Genomic DNA, 23,206 nt, shown 5'->3' on the forward strand with positions numbered 1-23,206 from the left:
CTGGTTATTTGCTGCGGCACAAAAATTAGAGGTCTGTGGTTATTTGGTTATTTGGTTAAGTGGACTGGTTATTTGCTGCGGCACAAAAATTAGAGGTCTGTGGTTATTTGGTTATTTGGTTAAGTGGACTGATTATTTGCTGCGGCACAAAAATTAGAGGTCTGTGGTTATTTGGTTATTTGGTTAAGTGGACTGGCTATTTGCCGCTGCACAAAAACCAAAGTCTGTGGTTACCTGGTTAAGTGGACTGGTTATTTGCTGCGGCACAAAAATTAGAGGTCTGTGGTTATTTGGTTATTTGGTTAAGTGGACTGGTTATTTGCTGCGGCACAAAAATTAGAGGTCTGTGGTTATTTGGTTATTTGGTTAAGTGGACTGGTTATTTGCCGCGACACAAAAACCAAAGTCTGTGGTTACTTGGTTATTTGGTTATTTGGTTATTTGGTTATTTGGTTATTTGGTTATTTGGTTATTTGGTTATTTGGTTATTTGGTTATTTGGTTATTTGGTTATTTGGTTATTTGGTTATTTGGTTATTTGGTTATTTGGTTATTTGGTTATTTGGTTATTTGGTTATTTGGTTATTTGGTTATTTGGTTATTTGGTTATTTGGTTATTTGGTTATTTGGTTATTTGGTTATTTGGTTAAGTGGACTGGCTATTTGGTTAAGTGGACTGGCTATTTGCTGCGGCACAAAAATTAGAGGTCTGTGGTTATTTGGTTATTTGGTTAAGTTGTCTGGCCTTGTGGCGCGACGTATCGGCGCTGGCTATCAGCCGAGCTCTTGTTTGATTGGTCAAATTCAATGCCCGGATGTGACGTGCACCGATCACGTGATGTCCCATTTATAACCTTTGCTGTAAAACCCTCAATAATTTGGAGACGTACATATCATTGCTGACTAGTCCAGTGGAATTTATTTACCACACCGAGTAGAAGTCTTACAATTAATGTGATACTTCATATTTCTACGCACAGTAATTCTTGATAATCGCGCTTAAATTTTTCGTTTTAACGAAGCAGAATATTTTAAAAAGTGCTATCTTTATTTTGAAAAAGAACTGCACTGTTGTTGACGTCCGCTGAATTCAAGTGTTTAGTGCTATTAGTTCTTCGCAGTGAACGGTCGGTATCGATTACTATTTATACAAGAATCGTGTTTATGGCTGTTTGAACACTTTTGTAGAACCACCAGAGTTAGAAATTCCATTTTTATCGCTCTCCTGTTGTGAATAAAATGTCGTTTAGATAGATTTGAATATCGCCTTTTACGCTATTCAAAAGTTTGTTTTTCGATACTAGAATCGATCCTATCATTTACTTGTACATACGATATCCAGTGTGTCGAGTCTACAGGTTCAAATTACTTCAATTGTGAGTGTGGATCACACTGTGGGGACGATTTGTGTTTAGATTGTGGTGCTTTCTGCTGGGGGTTGTTGTGTTCTACGTCACAGTTTGGATTGTCTACGTCAGGGTAAACATAGACCCATCCGTGTCAACGTTTGTCCTCATTCGTCGCGTGTTAAAGCAGCCTCGAGATTAATTGTTTCTGGAACTGTTTGCATGTTTGTACATTTAGATCATTTGTGTTTTTTAACAATAATTTGCTAGGGTACAATTTATTCTTGGGGCAATTAGATCTAGTACTGAAATATTTTTGTTATTTTTTAGAAATATATAGCTTTTAAATTGAGTACCAATTTAAAAATAAAAACAATTGTAATACATTTTAAATACCTTATGTTATAACTATAGCCAAATTTCGTTTCGCGTCACGATTCAAAATAAAACAGGAAAGCTTTTTTAGCTATCCTTCTGCGCATGCACAAGCCTCGTTTTAAATATTTTCTACCGCGGAGGGGAGTTAACTGTTTTATAAATATTTTATTTGCTTGCAGTGGTTCCACCCTGTTTACATGTTTCCCCATGTCCGTTTTAATTAAAGTGCAATTAACCGATCTAGTGCTTTGAAATGTTAATTCTATGTTCAGCCAAATGAGTGCAGTATTTTCATCCTTATCTCTGTAGAGTCACTTTTTAAATTATAACTTACTATCGTGTTGAAATCTGTGTAGTAGTTTAACTTAGTCAAAGTTTAACGCTAAACTTTCTCGAGACCAACACGGGCGTCACACACGATGGACAAACGTCCCCTGAAGAAGCAGATAGCCTTGGGAGACGACGGGGCGCACAGTCTTGAGAACAAACGCCCCTCCCTGGGCTCCTACACCCCCGTGTCGGAGTCATGGTACGGCGACCCCAGGGGCGTCGGACACCGCTCCGCATCCGACGCCATATCCATCATATCCAACAAATCCGAGCCGACGCCCAAGTCAAACCAGATCAAACGTGACGTCATACACCAGGCCGGGGTTCGAACCCCGAACAAGAGGACGCTGTCGGACGTGGTTGTGGGGCTGAGCACCCCCCACGGGAAGGCGTCACTAGAGACAATGTCCATGTTGGAGTCGTCCAACGCCAGACAGCCAGCGAAAAACAAAGCGAACTTGATGACGAAGATCAGGAGTTTGGGAAAATGGCGGACAATGGCCAAGAGTAAAAGCGAAACGTCTGAGCCGGGGGATTCTCTGATAACAGACGACCTCGAGTTTGGGCCCGTCTGCTACATAGCTGATAGCCCGAACAGGATCTTCAAGGTAGGTCTATCTCACTTTAGGTCACGTCTAGTTTATCTCGCTACTTAAGGTAGGCCCCGTCTAGTTTATCTCACTTTAGGTCACGTCTAGTTTATCTCACTTTAGGTCACGTCTAGTTTATCTCACTTTAGGTCACGTCTAGTTTATCTCACTTTAGGTCAAGTCTAGTTTATCTCACTTTAGGTCGTCTAGTTTATCTCACTTTAGGTCACGTCTAGTTTATCTCACTTTAGGTCACGTCTAGTTTATCTCACTTTAGGTCACGTCTAGTTTATCTCACTTTAGGTCACGTCTAGTTTATCTCACTTTAGGTCACGTCTAGTTTATCTCACTTTAGGTCACGTCTAGTTTATCTCACTTTAGGTCACGTCTAGTTTATCTTACTTTAGGTCCCGTCTAGTTTATCTTACTTTAGGTCCCGTCTAGTTTATCTCACTTTAGGTCCCGTCTAGTTTATCTCACTTTAGGTCACGTCTAGTTTATCTCGCTACTTAAGGTAGGTCCCGTCTAGTTTATCTCGCTACTTAAGGTAGGTCCCGTCTAGTTTATCTCGCTACTTAAGGTAGGTCCCGTCTAGTTTATCTCGCTACTTAAGGTAGGTCCCGTCTAGTTTATCTCGCTACTTAAGGTAGGTCCCGTCTAGTTTATCTCGCTACTTAAGGTAGGTCACGTCTAGTTTATCTCGCTACTTATGGTAGGTCACGTCTAGTTTATCTCACTTTAGGTTCCGTCTAGTTTATCTCGCTACTTAAGGTAGGTCCCGTCTAGTTTATCTCGCTACTTAAGGTAGGTCCCGTCTAGTTTATCTCACTTTAGGTCACGTCTAGTTTATCTCACTTTTTTAAGGTAGGTCCAGTCTAGTTTATTTCGCTATTTAGGTCCCGTCTAGTTTATCTCACTTTTTAAAGGTTGGTTCCGTCTAGTTTATCTCACTTTTTAAAGGTTGGTTCCGTCTAGTTTATCTCACTTTTTAAAGGTTGGTCCCGTCTAGTTTATCTCACTTTTTAAAGGTTGGTTCCGTCTAGTTTATCTCGCTACTTACGGTAGGGGTAGGTCCCATCTAATTTATCTCTTTATTTAATGTAGGTCCCACTCCTACTTTCACCCAATTATCTTATATTTTCCTTGTGTTTTTTTTAATACTGTGTCGTTATGTTGTTGTGTAGAAATGACCAACAATACATGACCGTGGACAGATGGCTGACCAACAGCCCTGGTTAGATTTGTCAGACTTGTTGGTTAAGTGCAGTGTGGCATGTCTGTCATACATGGTGCAAAGCGCAGGTGTTGAACTTTGTTCTGGCCACAGCTCACGTCAAAATGAGACTATTATTTGCAGATCTGTTTAGGGTTGAAATATGTTTGTGTGCTTTTATTATGTTGGTAGGTTTAAAACTGTTGAGTATAAAATTATATTTTTTTCCTCGTTGGCGCTAATTGTACAGCGTTACACTGTGTTCATAAACACACAGTACAAAACTAACATTTTATTCTACGAGCGCTGTTGATAAAGATTCCAACACTTAGGGGTTGTCCATAAATGACGTCAAACTCCTAGGCAGTAAGGGCTTCGGATTTTTGTGACGATTTGTGTTACGAAGGGGAGGGGAGGTAAAATGGTTTTAAAAAACGTGACATAGAGACGGATGACATCTTACTCCGTGACAGATGTGTGACTCAACTCAATGCCTTTCCCTACATTTTCCCTCCTCTCTCCATCTCCCCATCTCCCTCCATAAGCCTGTACATTGCATTCTCAACTTCTGTTTTGCAAAGAAGTGTAACATTACCATTACCGCTGAGGACAATTTTGTTTCGTTTCGGTACTACATCTTTTTGCAAAACAAAAATGAGGTATAATTTCCAGTCTGTTTTTAAACCTGAATACAATTTTATACAAAAACGTATATTAATTAACGAATAAGTTATATAAACTGTCATATTGTATATCTCCATGATTAGTAGGAATCTTGTATGTAGGACTATGTCGGACTAAGGTCACCTGTCTATCAATTGTATTCGGACTATCGAGCTCTTCCATTTATGAACGACAACCCTACAGATAGTTCACCAAGGGAGATGATTCGTCTTGTTCCTCAGGCCTATCTGTCTCAATCACTAGAGCCGTATTGTGAAAAGATCTACAGCTATTCGACTCCATAAGACGAGGAACAATGGACGTGGTACAGCGGGACTAGTACATAATACACTGTATTTAGAGATCGATCAACTTCGAACACCAATTTGATTTTGTACAGTGTTTAACGTTTTTAAATCAATCAGCTGATCACGTGATGTAGCGTAATTAGATACTTTAAGGTCGTAGCATATATTCCATAGCCACTGCCTGTTTTTGAATAACTGTAACGAGACTACTAAAAAAATTTCATAAAAAACGTTTTAATAACAAGCTTTTATGTAATAATGCACTAAAAAGTAGAAAATAAATTATAGACTACTATTTAAATAACTAGAAAGAAAAGCGTGGGTCACTTTAGTATCTATTGGATACCTTTACTAATGTTTAGGAAGACACCCACGCTTTTCTTTCTAGTTATTTAAATAGTAGTCTATAATTTATTTTCTACTTTTTAGTGCATTATTACATAAAAGCTTGTTATTAAAACGTTTTTTATGAAATTTTTTTTCAGTACTTTACATGTTTTATTTACAATAGAGTTACATGACTAAAAACCATTGCGCGCCTACTGAACATCACGTTCAGTAGGCGCGCAATGGTTTTTTAATGCAGCCATCGAACGTGATGGCGCAGCTATTGAAGGTGATGACGCGTTTGGTGTGGTTGGAAGACATGCCTACTAATTCGGTCCAAATTTTAATTAATTCATAAAAAATTAATTAGGCATCCTATTAAGTCAAATTTAATTTCAGATTGCATTGTCTTCATGTCATGACCCACGTGCCAACTGTCAATCGTATCGGTCAAGTAGAAGTGTCCGAATTTTCACTCCTGCGTTTCGGTCTAGACAGACTGACGACAGACTGACGAGTTAAATAAAAGCTTGTAAAAACAGAGGGACTGTCGCGTGAATATTTGGACATGTTTAAACCAAACGTGGGACAAAACCTCCAGCTGATGAAACAAGCTAGTAATCAACGTGATCGTTTGTATGTGCGGGAAATTTGGGTGGATCGATGTAGGATTGTGGATGTATACTATTGTATACGCTGGTACAGTGATGTGTATGGATGTCTATGGGAATAAGGGGGGGGGGTCTAGTCTAAATTTCTATAAACCAAACTATACCCCAGGGGCGAGTCCAAACTATACCCTAGGGGCGTGTCCAAACTATACCTCAGGGGCGTGTCTAAACTATACCCCAGGGGCGTGTCCAAACTATACCTCAGGGGCGTGTCTAAACTATACCCCAGGGGCGTGTTCAAACTATACGAGGAGTGTTAAGTGGTAAGTGGTGAGTGACGAGTCAGCCTAGGATGTAAGAGTAAACTGTCATTAATCTAGTTGCAAATCACATCGTCTTCAATTAAAAGATTGTGTGTTGCACTGAGAATCTTTAGAATAATTGAAACCTTGAAAATTGAACTATGCTAATAAGAACTTGTTTGAATAAGACTAGGCCTATACGATAAAATATAATTAAGGTAAATTAATAAAAAATCTAATTTACAAATGTCCTTCCCTTAGTCTTTGTGACGAAATCATCATTCCCTTCACTAGTCGGTGTCCGAGACACATGGGGCAGATGAAGGAGAGTTCATCTGTTTTAAACACCTCGGATTATGTGGCCAGCACTATGCCCCGCCGCCTTTGCTTCCCTAACGCGAGTTAGGTATCCATCAGAGCTGGGTGGACTCGGCAATTTCTACTAGCTCTTTTACACGGATTCGAACAGGTAGCAGCGCTAGAGCTTTACCGCTAGGCCACTCCGTACCTGTATCAAAATAACCCCAATATTCATCTACAAATGTCTTTATCCACGACCCATCAGTTTCCGTACACCCCCCCCCTCCCACGTTCATCCACCACTAATGCCCGACCTTGTGGTATTAATTATGGTATTAATTAATGTCGTTTCTCGTTGACCCGCCTCATCAATATTTCACCTGGATGGACTTTTAGACCTGGCCATTTGACGGGCCGTCATGATGACAACAGTCAGATGTTAAGTTAATGAAGTTAATGGCATCCGTCTGGGGGAGGGGGGAGGCAGGGCGAGTTGACCCGATCACCGCTGATGATTTCATGATTTTGTTTACGTGTTATGGGCAACTATTGCCAAGAGGTTATTGCGTTTATTCCAGTCTTTGTGTATGAGAAAACTTGTTATCGATCCCACTGAAACGGATGCCATTTATTATATATATATATATATATATATATATATATATATATATATATATATATATATATATATATATATATATATATACATATATATATATATATATATATATATATATATATATATATATATATATATATATATATATATATATATATATATATACATATATACATATATACATATATACATATATACATATATACATATATACATATATACATATATACATATATACATATATACATATATATATATATATATATATATATATATATATATATATATATATATATATATATATATATATATATATATATATATATACATATATACATATATACATATATACATATATACATATATACATATATACATATATACATATATACATATATACATATATACATATATACATATATACATATATACATATATACATATATACATATATACATATATACATATATACATATATACATATATACATATATACATATATACATATATACATATATACATATATACATATATACATATATACATATATACATATATACATATATACATATATACATATATACATATATACATATATACATATATACATATATACATATATACATATACTGATATACAGATATACATATATACACACATATATATAAATATGTATATATTATATATATATATATATATATATATATATATATATATACGCCGGTTACCAGATAATTAGATGCACACATTTAATAGCTTCGGGTTTTAACTTTCGCACTGATTTCAGTTGTTGGCAAACAGAGTGGACGGACATCAGATCTGAAAAGTTAAAACAAAATGATCCCGTGATGACGGGGATAACTCCAATGTCACGTACGTGAAAACAACTCGAGTCACGTGATAATCCTCAAACATTCAAGCGGGAATGTGCAATCTGTTGACACAGGATGATACACCAGCGTTTCATGAATCGTCTGCTAATGTTGACCGTAAACTCGAGATGTAATAGGAATTTTTTTCTGCCGCCCCTTTTCATTCGGCATCAACGGAAATGGGCGGGGTTGTAGGACTTGGTGTCGACTACGCTACGTTACATTGCCAGATCGAATCCTAATCACACCTTGTATTTCGTATTTATTTCAATAGCCAAGCTTAATTTTGAACGGTTTCTTTAAATTTAAATAGAATCCACATTTAAAAAAAAAATGCATATCGATACTTATTATGTATATACCATAGAAATCGATACCGCCCACTTTTCTAGATTACCAAGCTAGTACCATGGGCCGGACACAAACAATGGCTTTGCATATTTCTGCATCCGGGACCTTCGGGTGAATATTGTTATTGGGTGGTGTTAATTGATCTGTGAACAGTCGGTCTGTTGTGTGGCTATGTGTTCATCCGCCAGTGAAAGTAGTTTTAATTAGTGTAGGTAGTGATCGTAGTTTTAATTAGTGTAGGTAGTCAACGTAGTATTAATTAGTGTTGTGGTGGTAAAGTAGTATTAATTAGTGTTGTGGTGGTAGTGAAAGTAGTTTTAATTAGTGTAGGTAGTGATCGTAGTATTAATTAGTGTTGTGGTGGTAGTTAAAGTAGTTTTAATTAGTGTTGTGGTAGTAGTTAAATTAGTTTTAATTGGTGTTGGTATTGAAAGTAGTATTAATTAGTGTTGATAATTCTTGTGAACGTAGTATTAATTAGTGTTGTGGTGGTAGTTAAAGTAGTTTTAATTAGTGTTGTGGTGGTAGTTAAAGTAGTTTTAATTAGTGTTGTGGTGGTGGTAAAGTAGTTTTAATTAGTGTTGTTGGTGAAAGTTAAAGTAGCTTTAATTAGTGTTGTTGGTGAAAGTAGTTTTGATTTGTGTTGTTTTGGTAGTGAAAGTAGGGTTATTTTTTAGTGCTGGTGTATTTCAACTTTAGTTCCAGATTGATAAATACTTCAGGTGGACCTTGTTTGTAATATTTACTTCGAGATCAGCTATATATATATATATATATATATATATATATATATATATATATATATATATATATATATATATATTGTGTGTGTGTGTGGTTCGCAACAGATAACTTGTGTGTTTTCCTGCTATTTAACTTTAACTAACGTGCACGCGATGGATGGAAGTTTCTAGAAGTTCCGCCATGTTGACATCTCTGAAGGAAATGTTTTCCTCGCGAGCCAGTCGCCAGAGGTCAAGTTCCAGAAAAATCCTGGTCTCTGACTTCACCAGTCTGCCGGACGGGTCACCGAGACTGACCCGGTTCCAGAACTGTGTGGCTCATGTCGTGCACGACGAGGGGCTGAGTTTGTTCGAGAAACCGAGGGCTGGGAGCCCCGTGCTCTTGTTTAAAGACCTTTTTCCGGTTGGTTGGTGTTAGTGTGTTGACCTTTGTGTGTTGACCTTTGTGTGTTGACCTTTGTGTGTTGACCTTTGTGTGAGCAAGTGCTTCGGTCATGGACAGTAACCCTGTAGTTATGAGATAGGGACTATATTACTGTGACGTGTGTTTCCTTAACTTAGTGTACATATAAACATACAGTCACAAACATACAGGCACTGCCATACGGTCACAAATACACATATCAGACCAGACATGAGAAAGTGTCATCTAGTAGTAATTTACTATTTCTATGACATTTAGTTCTAGCTAAAAAAAAATCAAATTGGTTTTAAAAAATTACACATCAAAAGAAGAAATATTTAAACAAATGTGCCCAAAGTCCCTTGTATTGTTTTAAATAGAGATAAAATATTATTATTTTTTAGTTTTGTATACCTGTTAGTAAATTTTAAAACTATTAAGACTAGCAATGTTTTTAATTTGTGTCGACATTACTTAGTAGAAAAGTACAGTCGTGATGAATATTTTATTCGCGCGCTTGGTTAAATTACGGCAACTACACAAGGAATATACTATGAGGTGAGCGATTGCTTATCACGTGACTTGATCGATCTGATTGTAAACAGCTAAAGTACCCTTGCTGTTTTTCGGGCATGTCAGTGTTGTCTCATGTGTGTTTACTGTGTCCAACTGACTCAGGGAATAAAAAAATAATGCTGCCAAAGTTAGTCGTTGATATAGGGAGATTCACAACATTATGGGAGCATACATAGTGATGATAACATCATAATGTCAGCATACATAGTGATGATAACATCATAATGCGATCATAAATACTGATGTTAACATCATGTCAGCATACATAATGAAGAGTGTGAGTACATCTCTGAATGTTGACATGATGTCAGTACTCGAATACTCCATCCTACCCCGTGTACCACGTGGTCTTAATCAGATGTTTTCAAGTCGACAATGACGTCACTACCCCTGCAGATTCAGGCCTTCTCAGATTTTGTGAAAACCAATACCATAAACAATATTTGTGTGTCGTCCCTTTTAGGTTAAAAAATGAAACTGTAAACCTTACTAAGTAGAATAAATCGTATTCCCCTCTCCCTTTGCCAAAAAAAAGCACCTGACAGACAGGGTTGGATGTTTTGCCTTCTCTTACATGTTTCTTGATTCTTGTTTTAGTGAGGAATATCTTCGTATTGTGGAACCATCACTGTCCCAAGATGACGATCCTCTATACCGTTAAGTTTCCACGTGTATTTTGTAATAATTCCCATCTTATTGCATAACAGCTGTTAACGATCTCTTCCATGTACATTCAAAGCATGGCTTGACTGTTTAGAAAATCAAAACGTTTACTCTCTAAGCTCAGTTGTTTAATTTTAGTGCCCCCATTGCGCACAGAATGAAAACGTCAAAGTGGTTGCCCGCATATTAATTCCTATTTGTTTTTTAAAAGTCCACTCTCTAGAGTCACTGTAAACTAAGACTTTTTGTTTCCCCTGCCCCCAGTGCGCACAGAATGGAAACGCCAAGGAAGTTGCCCGGATCATCAAGACGGACCCCACCCGTCTGTACGCCAGGAACAATCAGGGGCAGACGGCGCTACATCTGGCGGCCTTCAAAGGTCACGTGAACGTCGTGGAGGTGTTGTTGGAGCTTAACCCAGGTGAGTTGTTTAACTGTTGGAGCTTAACCCAGGTGAGTTGCTCAACTGTTGGAGCTTAACCCAGGTGAGTTGCTCAACTGTTGGAGCTTAACCCAGGTGAGTTGTTTAACTGTTGGAGCTTAACCCAGGTGAGTTGCTCAACTGTTGGAGCTTAACCCAGGTGAGTTGTTTAACTGTTGGAGCTAAACCCAGGTGAGTTGTTAAACTTTTGGAGCTTAACCCAGGTGGGAGTTCAGTGGAGCTGCAACAGTTAAACCAATCATGAAAGTTTGTGAATGTGACTAACTATTTCTGACACTGTAAACTCTTTTAAATTAGTGTCACTAACTACCAACATCAACATACAAAACTTACCACCCTCAACTTTCAATATCAACGTATCATATGCAACGCTTAGTATCATCAATACTAAAACATCAACAATTTATGTCCAACTTTTAACTTATCCCGATTTTATTCCTACCTCAAGAAAATTAATACTTTCTCAAATTGATAGCACTGTAGCATTGAAGGTACTCACTTGTTGATGAATTATTCAGGTTCTAAGAAGCACTATTCAATAAGGAATTAAACTTTGGCTATGTTGTTGCTGTTGTTGATGATGGTGGGAAGAGGGAAGGAGTGGTCGCGCAGCGCGCAAAATAATTTTTTAAAAAGGCAGCTATTATAAAATTCAAACTATTGCGAACAAACGGAATTTTTTTTCAAAAATGTGATTGTTTTTTTTTTAAACTTGAATACCGACGGTATTTTGTAACATATAGTGACTAAAAAATTGGAGGGTAAAACAAGTATAAAAACCAGTGGCGGAACTAGAAAAAATGGGCCACCCCGCAAAAAATTTTTTTGGGCCCCCCATATATATATATATATATATATATATATATATATATATATATATATATATATATATATATATATATATATATATATATATATATAAACACACAATACGAACATAGGATACTCATTTCTGGCCTGATCGGGTTTTGAAAAAAAAAAATTCAATTAAATCTAATCACAACAACATGTCATGTGTATCAGTGGCGGAACTAGAAAAAAAGCCCCCCCCCCCCCCCCCCGAAGAATTTTTTTGGGCCCCTATATATATATATATATATATATATATATATATATATATATATATATATATATATATATATATATATATATATATATATATATATATATAAAACAAGGTTCGCTCCCAATTTAAAAAAAATTCCATCTGGTACACGAATAAATCAGAGGTTTTCCAACACACGAGCTGGCCCCTTTCTCAATCTAGTCCAACACACCAAACTGAGGCTTTCATCAAAACGTTACTAACTGTGTGCCCTGATTTCCAGAAGTTGAATTAAATGTTAACAATGTCGGCAGTTCATTTCTTGGATCTTAGGGCGTGGGTTTGTCCACACTACCAACTAGACACGCCAAGGCATGCTGTAAATCCCTCGGCGACGGCCCAGGTGTCAGGGGAGTCACGGGGCTCTTGGAGCTACCGGTTACATTACTGCACGGGTGATGGGTGTGACACATTGTTTCTTCCGGCAGAGCTCCCCCCCCCTCCCCTCCCCCGAAAACAGTCTACCCTGGAAGAAACATTGGTGCGAGACCTAATTAGATTTAGTCATCGAGTGTAGTAGCGAGACTTATTCCTAGTGTTGTGGGAACTTTTAAACGACTGTCTGTGGGGGCCAACTTGCTCATATGTGATGCGCTCAGGATGACACTGACGGCAGTTGTATTCAAGTAGTAACCTCATCCGCTTATGCAGGATCACGGGGCGCTAAATCACATATTTCCGTTAGGAGTCCCCACTCAAATATGTACAAATGTTAGGCCTATGACAGAAACCTTTGCGGGGCTGTACTCAACAGCTTCCCAAGTTTTCATGGCGATTGGGTGAATGATGCAGTAATGCATAATAATAATAGAGAGAAAAATGTTTTTCACATGTACAACTGTATGTGGCCAGGTCACGCGTTGGATAACCTTCTGATTTAGGGGAGGGGGGGATTAACAAAAAGCCAAACGCTCACACACCCACACCTGAATGACTATTAATAATGTTCAATTAATTCTAAACGTTCTAATTAATTTCTAAATAATTATATAAAAAATAATCTTACCTGCCCTGTTTTGTGAATTAGATGTGCCTAATACTATGAAAGTAAATTAATATGTGTTGACTAGATCTAGTGCTGTCTAGTGTCTGACAAAATGTGCTGAAGTGGTGAATCGTACGGTTAGGAAGTAGTTCATAAACGATACATTTATCTCCTCGATACTTGTGAGGTTGAGAAAGAGGGATGGGATAGGGGTCGGCTCGGGAAAAAACTTGAAAGGGACAACAAAACGCCTTGATCTATGTACGCCAGCATCGCCCATTGTAAAACTTACTCAGGGGAGATAATTTGAAGTATAGGCCTTAAAAGTTTACTATATTTCTTGTAAAATCAAAAACAAGTAAACGTATATAAAACTGAAGTTTCTAGTATTATATTATTTTTTTAAAATTATTTGTACGATACAAGATAGTACAGGATACAAATTCAACCACTATCACAAACACATATTAACATTGAAAAATGTACAATGGATTTCGGGTCCCCTACCAATGCCGCAATTATGAACCGCGCATCATGAAAGTATTGAAAGCCCACTTCATATGTAGCGGCTTTTCGTGCTATGGACTTTGTTGTTTTTTAAAAAAGAATTTTGCCGGCGACAGCGTGTGTTTGATTGTAGGGAAATAGAACTCGGCCTTGACGATGGTTAAAAAATACAACTATAAATAACTGTTTTAAATATGTAAAGAATTTGTCGACAATTTTTTAACCCCCTTTTTGGTCCCCATCCCCTGCCCCATCCGCCACAGTATACTTTGGAGGATCGGTCAAACAGTTACGTGTCCTCTATTTAGCTATCAAAGGGAGGGGAGGGGGGGGGGCAACGAGTCAAAGAAGTCATTCAAAATTTGAAGAGTTGCTTATATTTTACACTGTAGTTTGTGTAATGAATTTTATCTTTTGCGGAAGAGCGTGGTATAGTGACTGTAAAATAAAGATAATCGTACCGCAGCTACAGTGTTTTTCTTTTACAAACCAAATATTAAGGCAAAAATTAAATTCAAAATTAAAAAAAAAAATTTTTTTGGTCAGCCGTGGGCCCCTAAACGGCCTTCCCCCCCCCCCCCCCCGCGCATTGCGGGGTTTGGCGGGACTGTAGTTCCGCCCCTGTTCATCAGGTAAATGAACAACTACTGACTAGTGTCTTTAACAAAATGTGCAGAAGTGGTCAGTTTACAGTTCATAGACGGTTCGTTAATCTATGCATTACATCTTATTGTAAGAGTAAGGGTGTGGTGAGGGGTAGAAGTGAGGGGTAGGGGGGAGGGGGGGGGGAGAGAGTTGGGAAGGGAAGGGGACAAGAAAGCGCCGATAAACATCTACATCAATAGTGCCGACTTTTTCCGGTCGTCTAGAAGACCAGGATAGTCGCCTCGCCGCAACATTTCCCCAGCCCGATTTCAAAGCGTACCGGCACAGTCAAATTTCAGATGCTTCGTCTTTGAAGTTGTCTATATGTCTGGCGGTCTCTCGAGCTATAGTCAGTGCATTATTCTCAAAGACGTTTGCCGACTATCGTGTTTGTTTGTAACTGTAGAAGAAAGATAACTCGACCTCCACCTAATTTTTTTATTTTTTTAAAAATAATTTAGCCATGATTTTTGGGCCCCCAATTGGTCTGGGCCCCCCCGCATTGCGGGGTCTGGCGGCACTGTAGTTCCGCCCCTGATAAAAACCTTTATAACACCAAGCTTTTAAATGCACTAAAAATAAGGCAATAACACAAATATTTTGCTATAATAGACCAACGTTTTTACTACAGAAAGATTGTTTTCTTTCTTATTTATAAAGCATTAAAATTGTGTTAGTATAATATTTTTTGCTTGTGTTATATCTAGGACAATGTTAAGGAAATTAATTTATGTTTATAATGTAATATTGTTTGTCATGGACGGTATCTCAGTTTGTAATGGGAGGTATCTCAGTTTGTAATGGGAGGTATCTCAGTTTGTAATGGGAGGTATCTCAGTTTGTAATGGGAGGTATCTCAGTTTGTAATGGGAGGTATCTCAGTTTGTAATGGGAGGTAACTCAGTTTGTAATGGGAGGTATCTCAGTTTGTAATGGGAGGTAACTCAGTTTGTAATGGGAAGTAACTATGTTTGTAATGGGAGGTAACTCAGTTTGTAATGGGAGGTAACTATGTTTGTAATGGGAGGTAACTCAGTTTGTAATGGGAGGTAACTATATTTGCAATGGGAGGTAACTCATTTTTTAATGGGAGGTAACTCAGTTTTAATGGGAGGTAACTCAGTTGTAACGGGAGGTAACTATGTTTGTATTCTAGAGCTGGACGTTGTTGACAACCAAGGCAACACATGTCTACATCTGGCGGTCCTGGCTGGGTTCGACAAAATTGTGGACTTGTTGATCAAAAATGGCGCAGACACCAGCATCAAGAACATGCAGCACATGATGCCCATACATGTGGCGGCGGAGTTACCGAACCTGGATGTTGTCAAGGTCTGTGTGTTTGTTGGTTCTCTTGTGTAGATCTAATTGTCATGGTCTGGTGACTTTTAGTGTTTGTAGTTCTCTTGTGTAGTTCTAATTGTCATGGTCTGGTGACTTTTAGTGTTTGTAGTTCTCTTGTGTAGTTCTAATTGTCATGGTCTGGTGACTTTTAGTGTTTGTAGTTCTCTTGTGTAGTTCTAATTGTCATGGTCTGGTGACTTTTAGTGTTTGTAGTTCTCTTGTGTAGTTCTAATTGTCATGGTCTGGTGACTTTTAGTGTTTGTAGTTCTCTTGTGTAGTTCTAATTGTCATGGTCTGGTGACTTTTAGTGTTTGTAGTTCTCTTGTGTAGTTCTAATTGTCATGGTCTGGTGACTTTTAGTGTTTGTAGTTCTCTTGTGTAGTTCTAATTGTCATGGTCTGGTGACTTTTAGTGTTTGTAGTTCTCTTGTGTAGTTCTAATTGTCATGGTCTGGTGACTTTTAGTGTTTGTAGTTCTCTTGTGTAGTTCTAATTGTCATGGTCTGGTGACTTTTAGTGTTTGTAGTTCTCTTGTGTAGTTCTAATTGTCATGGTCTAGTGACTTTGGTTGTTCTTTTGTGTAGTTCTAATTGTTTAGTTGTGTCAGACTTTGTGTGTTGAAACATAAGACAATAAAATCGTGTCTTCTTTCTTGTTACAACCCTTGCATGAAAATCTTCCCAGCTGAATTCATTTTTCTCTAGATTAATTCACTTACTTTTCGCTTGATCTATATTCACTGAATACAATTCTCAACCAAATCTAATTTTTCCTTAATCTCCCAGCTTAATCCACATAACCTAATCAGACAGCAGTATGTCTATTTCCATCAGATGGGCAGTATATCTATTTCCATCAGATAGCATTATGTCTATTTCCATCAGACAGCATTATGTCTATTTCCATCAGACAGCATTATGTCTATTTCCATCAGATAGCATTATGTCTATTTCCATCAGACAGCATTATGTCTATTTCCAGTGGTATTTGGACAATTTTCTGCCCTATACAAATCTGAGTGGAGGGGGGGGGGGTCAGAAAAATGCCAACCCTCTAGTTTCCATACGTTAACTGCACGGTCTAATTCTAAGCCATCAAAGACTACCAGGAAAAACATCCATAAATGACAACGTCATAGATAAGCTTCTCTACCAACTAGTCAGTTCTATGTCTGTCTATTCCAGGCCCTGCTGGACAATGGCGTTGACCCCAACAGTCGGGGTGAGTCTGGGATGACGGCCCTGCACTACGCCGCTGCCAAAGACAACGGAGAGGCCATGAAGATTATGGTAAGGTTTATTTAAGTCAGTGTTATAGATTGACAAACTTCTGAACTTGAAGATTATGGTAAGGTTTATTTAAGTCAGTGTCATAGATTGACAAACTTCGGAACTTGAAGATTATGGTAAGGTTTATTTAAGTCAGTGTCATAGATTCACAAACTTCGGAACTTGAAGATTATGGTAAGGTTTATTTAAGTCAGTGTTATAGATTCACAAACTTCGAAACTTGGTTTTGTATAAGGCACTGTGTGATTTGCACGGATATCAAATAATATTTTTGTTGTGGTAAATAATGATATAATGAGAGTTGAACTACGAATCCAGATTTTATACCGGCGCTCATTTTTAAAAGATTGAGCCCCGAATTTTGTTGTATATCTACACACTGCGGTAGTACGTATAATGAATTTTCTAGTTTTTATTTTCGGCAAGTTTTACTGATTGCACGAACTTACACAAAAAGTTTCTTAAAATCGTATGTTTCGTTTACTATAGTAGACAGTAAAAACCATACTAGTATACAGAAGTACAAAGTAAAATATAAGATGTTGGTCTTTGTTTTGCTATCTCAGATAACCAAAGAAAAATTTGATTCTAAAACTTCGTCTCTAATATGTGGACAAGGGGAGGTAATTGACTCTATAATTTTGTCTGTAACAGATGGAGAAAGGGGGTAAACCGTGTGCTAAGTGCGACTTTGGGTACTACCCCATCCACATGGCGGCCAAATGTGCTGCGGCCAGTGCTATGGAGGCCATCATAGAACAATGTGAGTACATGTCTAGATGTTAACATCATTGTGTGAGTACATTTATAGATGTTAACATCTTTGTGTGAGTACATGTCTAGATGTTAACATCATTGTGTGAGTACTTGTCTAGATGCAAACATCATTGTGTGAGTACATTTATAGATGTTAACATCTTTGTGTGAGTACATTTATAGATGTTAACATCTTTGTGTGAGTACATTTATAGATGCAATCATCTTTGTGTGAGTACTTGTCTAGATGCAAACATCATTGTGTGAGTACATTGATAGATGTTAACATCTTTGCGTGAGTACATTTATAGATGTTAACATCATTGTGTGAGTACATGTCGAGATGTTAACATCATTGTGTGAGAACATGTCTAGATGCAAACATCATTATGTAAGTACATTTATAGATGTTAACATCATAATGTGAGTACATTTATAGATGTTAACATCATAATGTGAGTACATTTATAGATGTTAACATCATAATGTGAGTACATTTATAGATGTTAACATCATAATGTGAGTACATTTATAGATGTTAACATCATTGTGTGAGTCCATGTCTAGATGATAACATCATTGTGTGAGTACATGTCAAGATGTTAACATCATTGTGTGAGTACATGTCAAGATGTTAACATCATTGTGTGAGTCCATGTCTAGATGATAACATCATAATGTGAGTACACATCTGGATGTTAACATTATAGAACAATAATTTTAATAAAGAAATGTACATACCAATGGCTGCTACATATCATCAACATGTTTTCTGTCTATGTTTAGCAATAAAAAATGGTTACACAAGGGAGCAAATCCTGTCGTTCAAGGACAGGGAGAATAATCTCCCCTTGCACGCAGCAGTTAACGGAGGCGATATCAAGGTAAGAAAATGACAAAAGATAAAACCAGTGCTCTATAGAGACACCTCTCTATTTTGGTCTCAAGAATATTTCAAAGATGCTCAAATCTGGAGCGTCCTGGTTTTTACCATGACGAGTGATAAGTGAAATAATATAACTTTTCATTAACTTTAAAAATAGACATGTAACTTGTGTGTTGAAAAGCTGAACACACAATTGGTAATTACACAATAGCAAGAGTTAAACAACCTTTCAAATTAAAAACTTCTAAAAAAATGATTTAATAGCAATATTCGATATGATCACCATGGCCAAGTTATAACATTTTAGCACAAGCACTCAAATATTGCCAATTTTGTTGTTGATGTAAAAACTGAAGAAAAAAAACTTTTACTATCCCCCCCCCCCCACCAGGCTGTCAGGGTGTGTCTCAAAGCAGGGGCCTCAGTTAAAGCTCAGCAAGTAAGTTGTTACAGCAGTGGTTCTTCTTTTTTAGAGATACCAAATTACGTAAATTCCCTCCCTAAAAATAACGTCAGTACTCCCCATCTGCTCTATAATTATGTCGTACATAAACTTCAACAAATCACCATACGCCAGGACGACGGGTCGACGCCCCTGCACTTCGCCTGCGCCCAGGGTAACATGGACATGATCAAGCTGATGGAGGAGATCCAGCAGGAGAACTTCCTCGCCGCCGTGCTAAGTCTGGACGTCATGAAGATGACGCCCCTGCACAGAGCCGCTCTCTTCAACCACATCCCTGTCATGGAGTATCTGCTGGAACATGTACGTCTTATGGCCTTGTTGTGTACGTTGTCTTGGCCACTTTGTTGTCTTGTTGTGTACGCTGTCTTGGCCACTTTGTTACAGGGTTATGTACGATGTCTTGGCCACTTTGTTACAGGGTTGTGTACGATGTCTTGGCCACTTTGTTACAGGGTTGTGTACGTTGTCTTGGCCACTTTGTTACAGGGTTGTGTACGTTGTCTTGGCCACTTTGTTATCGTTTTGTATACGCTGTCATGTCCACTTTGTTACAGGTTTGTTTTGTTACCGTATTGTGTATGATGTTATCCTATTGTGTACGCTGTCGTGGCCACTTTGTTTTTTTATTAGTGCAAATTATTCTCAAAAGACCAACTCTGTAGTGCTTAAAAGGAAAGAATTCAAGTTTAAGTTCATCTGCTGAGATATTATAATAATTTTAAAATTCGACTGTGTTCGTGTGATAATTAGCCACCACTGATGCATAGCCCTACACACTGTTTTTGCAGTGAGATATTCTACAATCATTTAGTTACATTACCCGTATATTCCATACAGGGCGCCGACATTGACTGCCGCGACATTAACGAGAGGACGCCCCTGCTTCTCGCGGCCTCCAAAGGGTGCTGGGGCGCCGTCCAGCTGCTCATCTACAAGGGAGCAGACGTGCACGTCAAAGACAAAAACAACCGAAATTTTCTGCATCTGGCGGTCAAATTTGGCGGGAAACTCGAACAAATCGGCGGAGATTTTATCAAGGTGGGTGTCCATCTTGCTGGTGAAGGTGGATTGTAGTGGATGGTTTGTGGATGGTATTGGATCTTGTGGCTGTTGGTGGATTCTTGAACTAATAATAAACGGCTGCCTCAGATAGAAAATCGCTACAGCACTTATTACATTCAAATTTAAAAATGTAGCTTTAACTCCTGAAAATCTGCAAGACGACCAGTTTTCACCAGTAGTTTCCACCCTCCGCTATCTTCTAGGACATCAAGAACCTCCAGAACGAGAAGGACGACTTCGGCTGCACACCGCTGCACTATGCCACTAAAGAGGGTCACCTACTGGCCCTGGATGACCTCATCAGGATGGGGGCGGTTCTCAACCTCAAGAACAATCAGAAGCAATCGCCCTTTCATTTCGCAGCCAGGTAATTTGCGACCATTTCATTTCATAGCCAGGTAATCTGCAATTATTTCATTTCGCAGCCAGGTAATCTGCGATCATTTCATTTTGTAGTCAAGTAATCTGCGACCATTTTATTTCGCACCTAGCTATCCGCGAACTTACGATATTCACGGTTTTGAAGTTAACAATGCAGTATGAACAAAGTGTGTGTCTACTATAATTTAACCATACACATCCAGATGAATGATGGAGTAACGTTGCATGTTCCTGTAGGTACGGCCGGTACAACACATGCCGGAGGTTGCTAGACAGCCATCACGGACCGAACATCATCAATGAGACGGACGGGTCAGGTCTGACAGCTCTACACATAGCCGCACAGAATGGCCACACGAAGGTCATACAGCTGCTGCTACAGAGGGGCGCTGTTGTCAACAAGTAAGTGGTAGCAGGATGGCCCCAGTACTGTAACAACATGGCCCCAGACTTTACTGTAACAACATGACCCCAGACTTTACTGTAACAACATGGCCCCAGTACTGTAACAACATGGCCCCAGTACTGTAACAACATGGCCCCAGTACTGTAACAACATGGCCCCAGTACTGTAACAACATGGCCCCAGTACTGTAACAACATGGCCCCAGTACTGTAACAACATGGCCCCAGTACTGTAACAACATGGCCCCAGTACTGTAACAACATGGCCCCAGATTTGTACTGTAGCAGGATGGCCCCAGTAAAAACTCTTAAGCTTTTCCCACCCTCAATGTCCCTCCCCCTCTCAATGCCCTATCATATGCCCACAGAGACAACGATGACAACACTGCCCTACACCATGCCCTCCCCCTCTCAATGCCCTATCCTATGCCCACAGAGACAACGATGACAACACTGCCCTACACCATGCCCTCCCCCTCTCAATGCCCTATCATATGCCCACAGAGACAACGATGACAACACTGCCCTACACCATGCCCTCCCCCTCTCAATGCCCTATCCTATGCCCACAGAGACAACGATGACAACACTGCCCTACACCATGCCCTCCCCCTCTCAATGCCCTATCCTATGCCCACAGAGACAACGATGACAACACTGCCCTACACCATGCCCTCCCCCTCTCAATGCCCTATCCTATGCCCACAGAGACAACGATGACAACACTGCCCTACACCATGCCCTCCCCCTCTCAATGCCCTATCCTATGCCCCAGAGACAACGATGACAACACTGCCCTACACCATGCCCTCCCCCTCTCAATGCCCTATCCTATGCCCACAGAGACAACGATGACAACACTGCCCTACACCATGCCCTCCCCCTCTCAATGCCCTATCCTATGCCCACAGAGACAACGATGACAACACTGCCCTACACCATGCCCTCCCCCTCTCAATGCCCTATCCTATGCCCACAGAGACAACGATGACAACACTGCCCTACACCATGCCCTCCCCCTCTCAATGCCCTATCCTATGCCCACAGAGACAACGATGACAACACTGCCCTACACCATGCCGCTGCCCACGGCTGGACACACAGTATGAAGGTCATTCTCGGGGTTCACGCTAACCTGATGGACGCCGCCAACCTAGAAGGGGTAGGTCAGACCTTCACACAATAAGTCAATAGTTAGGTCAGACCTTCACTCTATAGCTTTACAGTAGGGGTAGGTCAGACCTTCACTCTATAGCTTTACAGTAGGGGTAAGTCAGACCTTCACTCTGTAGCTTAACATAAAGGGTAGGTCAGACCTTCACTCTATCAATTAAGATAAAGGGTAGGTCAAGCCTTCACTCTATCGCTTAACATTAGGGGTAGGTCAGACCTTCACTCTATAGCTTAACATAAGGGGTAGGTCAGACCTTCACTCTATAGCTTTACAGTAGGGGTAGGTCAGACCTTCACTCTATAGCTTTACAGTAGGGGTAAGTCAGACCTTCACTCTGTAGCTTAACATAAAGGGTAGGTCAGACCTTCACTCTATCAATTAAGATAAAGGGTAGGTCAAGCCTTCACTCTATCGCTTAACATTAGGGGTAGGTCAGACCTTCACTCTATAGCTTAACATAAGGGGTAGGTCAGACCTTCACTCTATAGCTTAACATAAGGGGTAGGTCAGACCTTCACTCTATAGCTTAACATAAGGGGTAGGTCAGACCTTCAATCAATTGTTAAACAGTAGGGAGGATAGACCTTCACTCAGTATTTTACAGTAGAGGTAGGATAGACCTCGCATTATTTCAATACTAAAGTGGTATACTTAAAGGGGAAGGATAGAACTTCTTATAAATGTATTTATGCGCTGGTGAGTTTTGTGAAGTTGGTAGCTTGGAAGATCAGGGTAAAAAAAAACAAGCAACTTGGGGGTCGTCCATAAATGACGTGACACTCGTGGGGGGGGGGGGAGGGGGTACGTAATTTTGTGATGGTGTGTGATGAGGGGGAGGGGGTGGTTCAAATGGTGTGACGTCACACTTTTGCATTATAAAAAACAACGAGTTTTAGCCTTGATTTCGCGTTATAGAAAATTGTTTTAATAAATTGTTATAGGAATTTGATTAAAATACCCTATGGTGACAGACAAGATTTTGGAAAAATATCGATGTTTAAAGAAAAATTCAACAGCAGTTTTAAGGGTGGTTTTAGGCTGAGGTGTGACGTCATTTTAGGGGGGGGGGGGGGTCTGGCTTTTTGTGACGATGTGTGACGGAGGGGGGTGGGTAAAAATCGTCCAAAAAAGCGTGACGTCATTTAGGGATGACCCATTGGTTATAA

General features: G+C 39.2%; 1 protein-coding gene across 1 annotated transcript in view; it reads left to right on the top strand.

Annotated features, from left to right (window-relative positions):
* The window catches only part of LOC131950327 (transient receptor potential cation channel subfamily A member 1), a 42,375-nt gene that overhangs the window by 7,154 nt on the left and 12,015 nt on the right, over nucleotides 1–23,206 (top strand). Inside the window, exons 2-13 of the mRNA XM_059312433.1 lie at nucleotides 2,033–2,661; nucleotides 10,859–11,015; nucleotides 15,435–15,610; nucleotides 16,806–16,910; nucleotides 17,565–17,673; nucleotides 18,453–18,550; nucleotides 18,944–18,991; nucleotides 19,130–19,318; nucleotides 19,856–20,056; nucleotides 20,284–20,447; nucleotides 20,699–20,863; nucleotides 21,914–22,028. Coding sequence (XP_059168416.1) covers nucleotides 2,143–2,661; nucleotides 10,859–11,015; nucleotides 15,435–15,610; nucleotides 16,806–16,910; nucleotides 17,565–17,673; nucleotides 18,453–18,550; nucleotides 18,944–18,991; nucleotides 19,130–19,318; nucleotides 19,856–20,056; nucleotides 20,284–20,447; nucleotides 20,699–20,863; nucleotides 21,914–22,028 — 2,046 coding nt within the window. The 5' untranslated portion in view covers nucleotides 2,033–2,142. The remainder of the gene's footprint in view (nucleotides 1–2,032; nucleotides 2,662–10,858; nucleotides 11,016–15,434; nucleotides 15,611–16,805; nucleotides 16,911–17,564; nucleotides 17,674–18,452; nucleotides 18,551–18,943; nucleotides 18,992–19,129; nucleotides 19,319–19,855; nucleotides 20,057–20,283; nucleotides 20,448–20,698; nucleotides 20,864–21,913; nucleotides 22,029–23,206) is intronic.

The sequence above is a fragment of the Physella acuta genome, unplaced genomic scaffold (assembly GCF_028476545.2).
Source record: "Physella acuta isolate Inbredline_101_S28 unplaced genomic scaffold, ASM2847654v3 ptg000753l, whole genome shotgun sequence".
Lineage (NCBI taxonomy): Eukaryota > Metazoa > Mollusca > Gastropoda > Physidae > Physella > Physella acuta.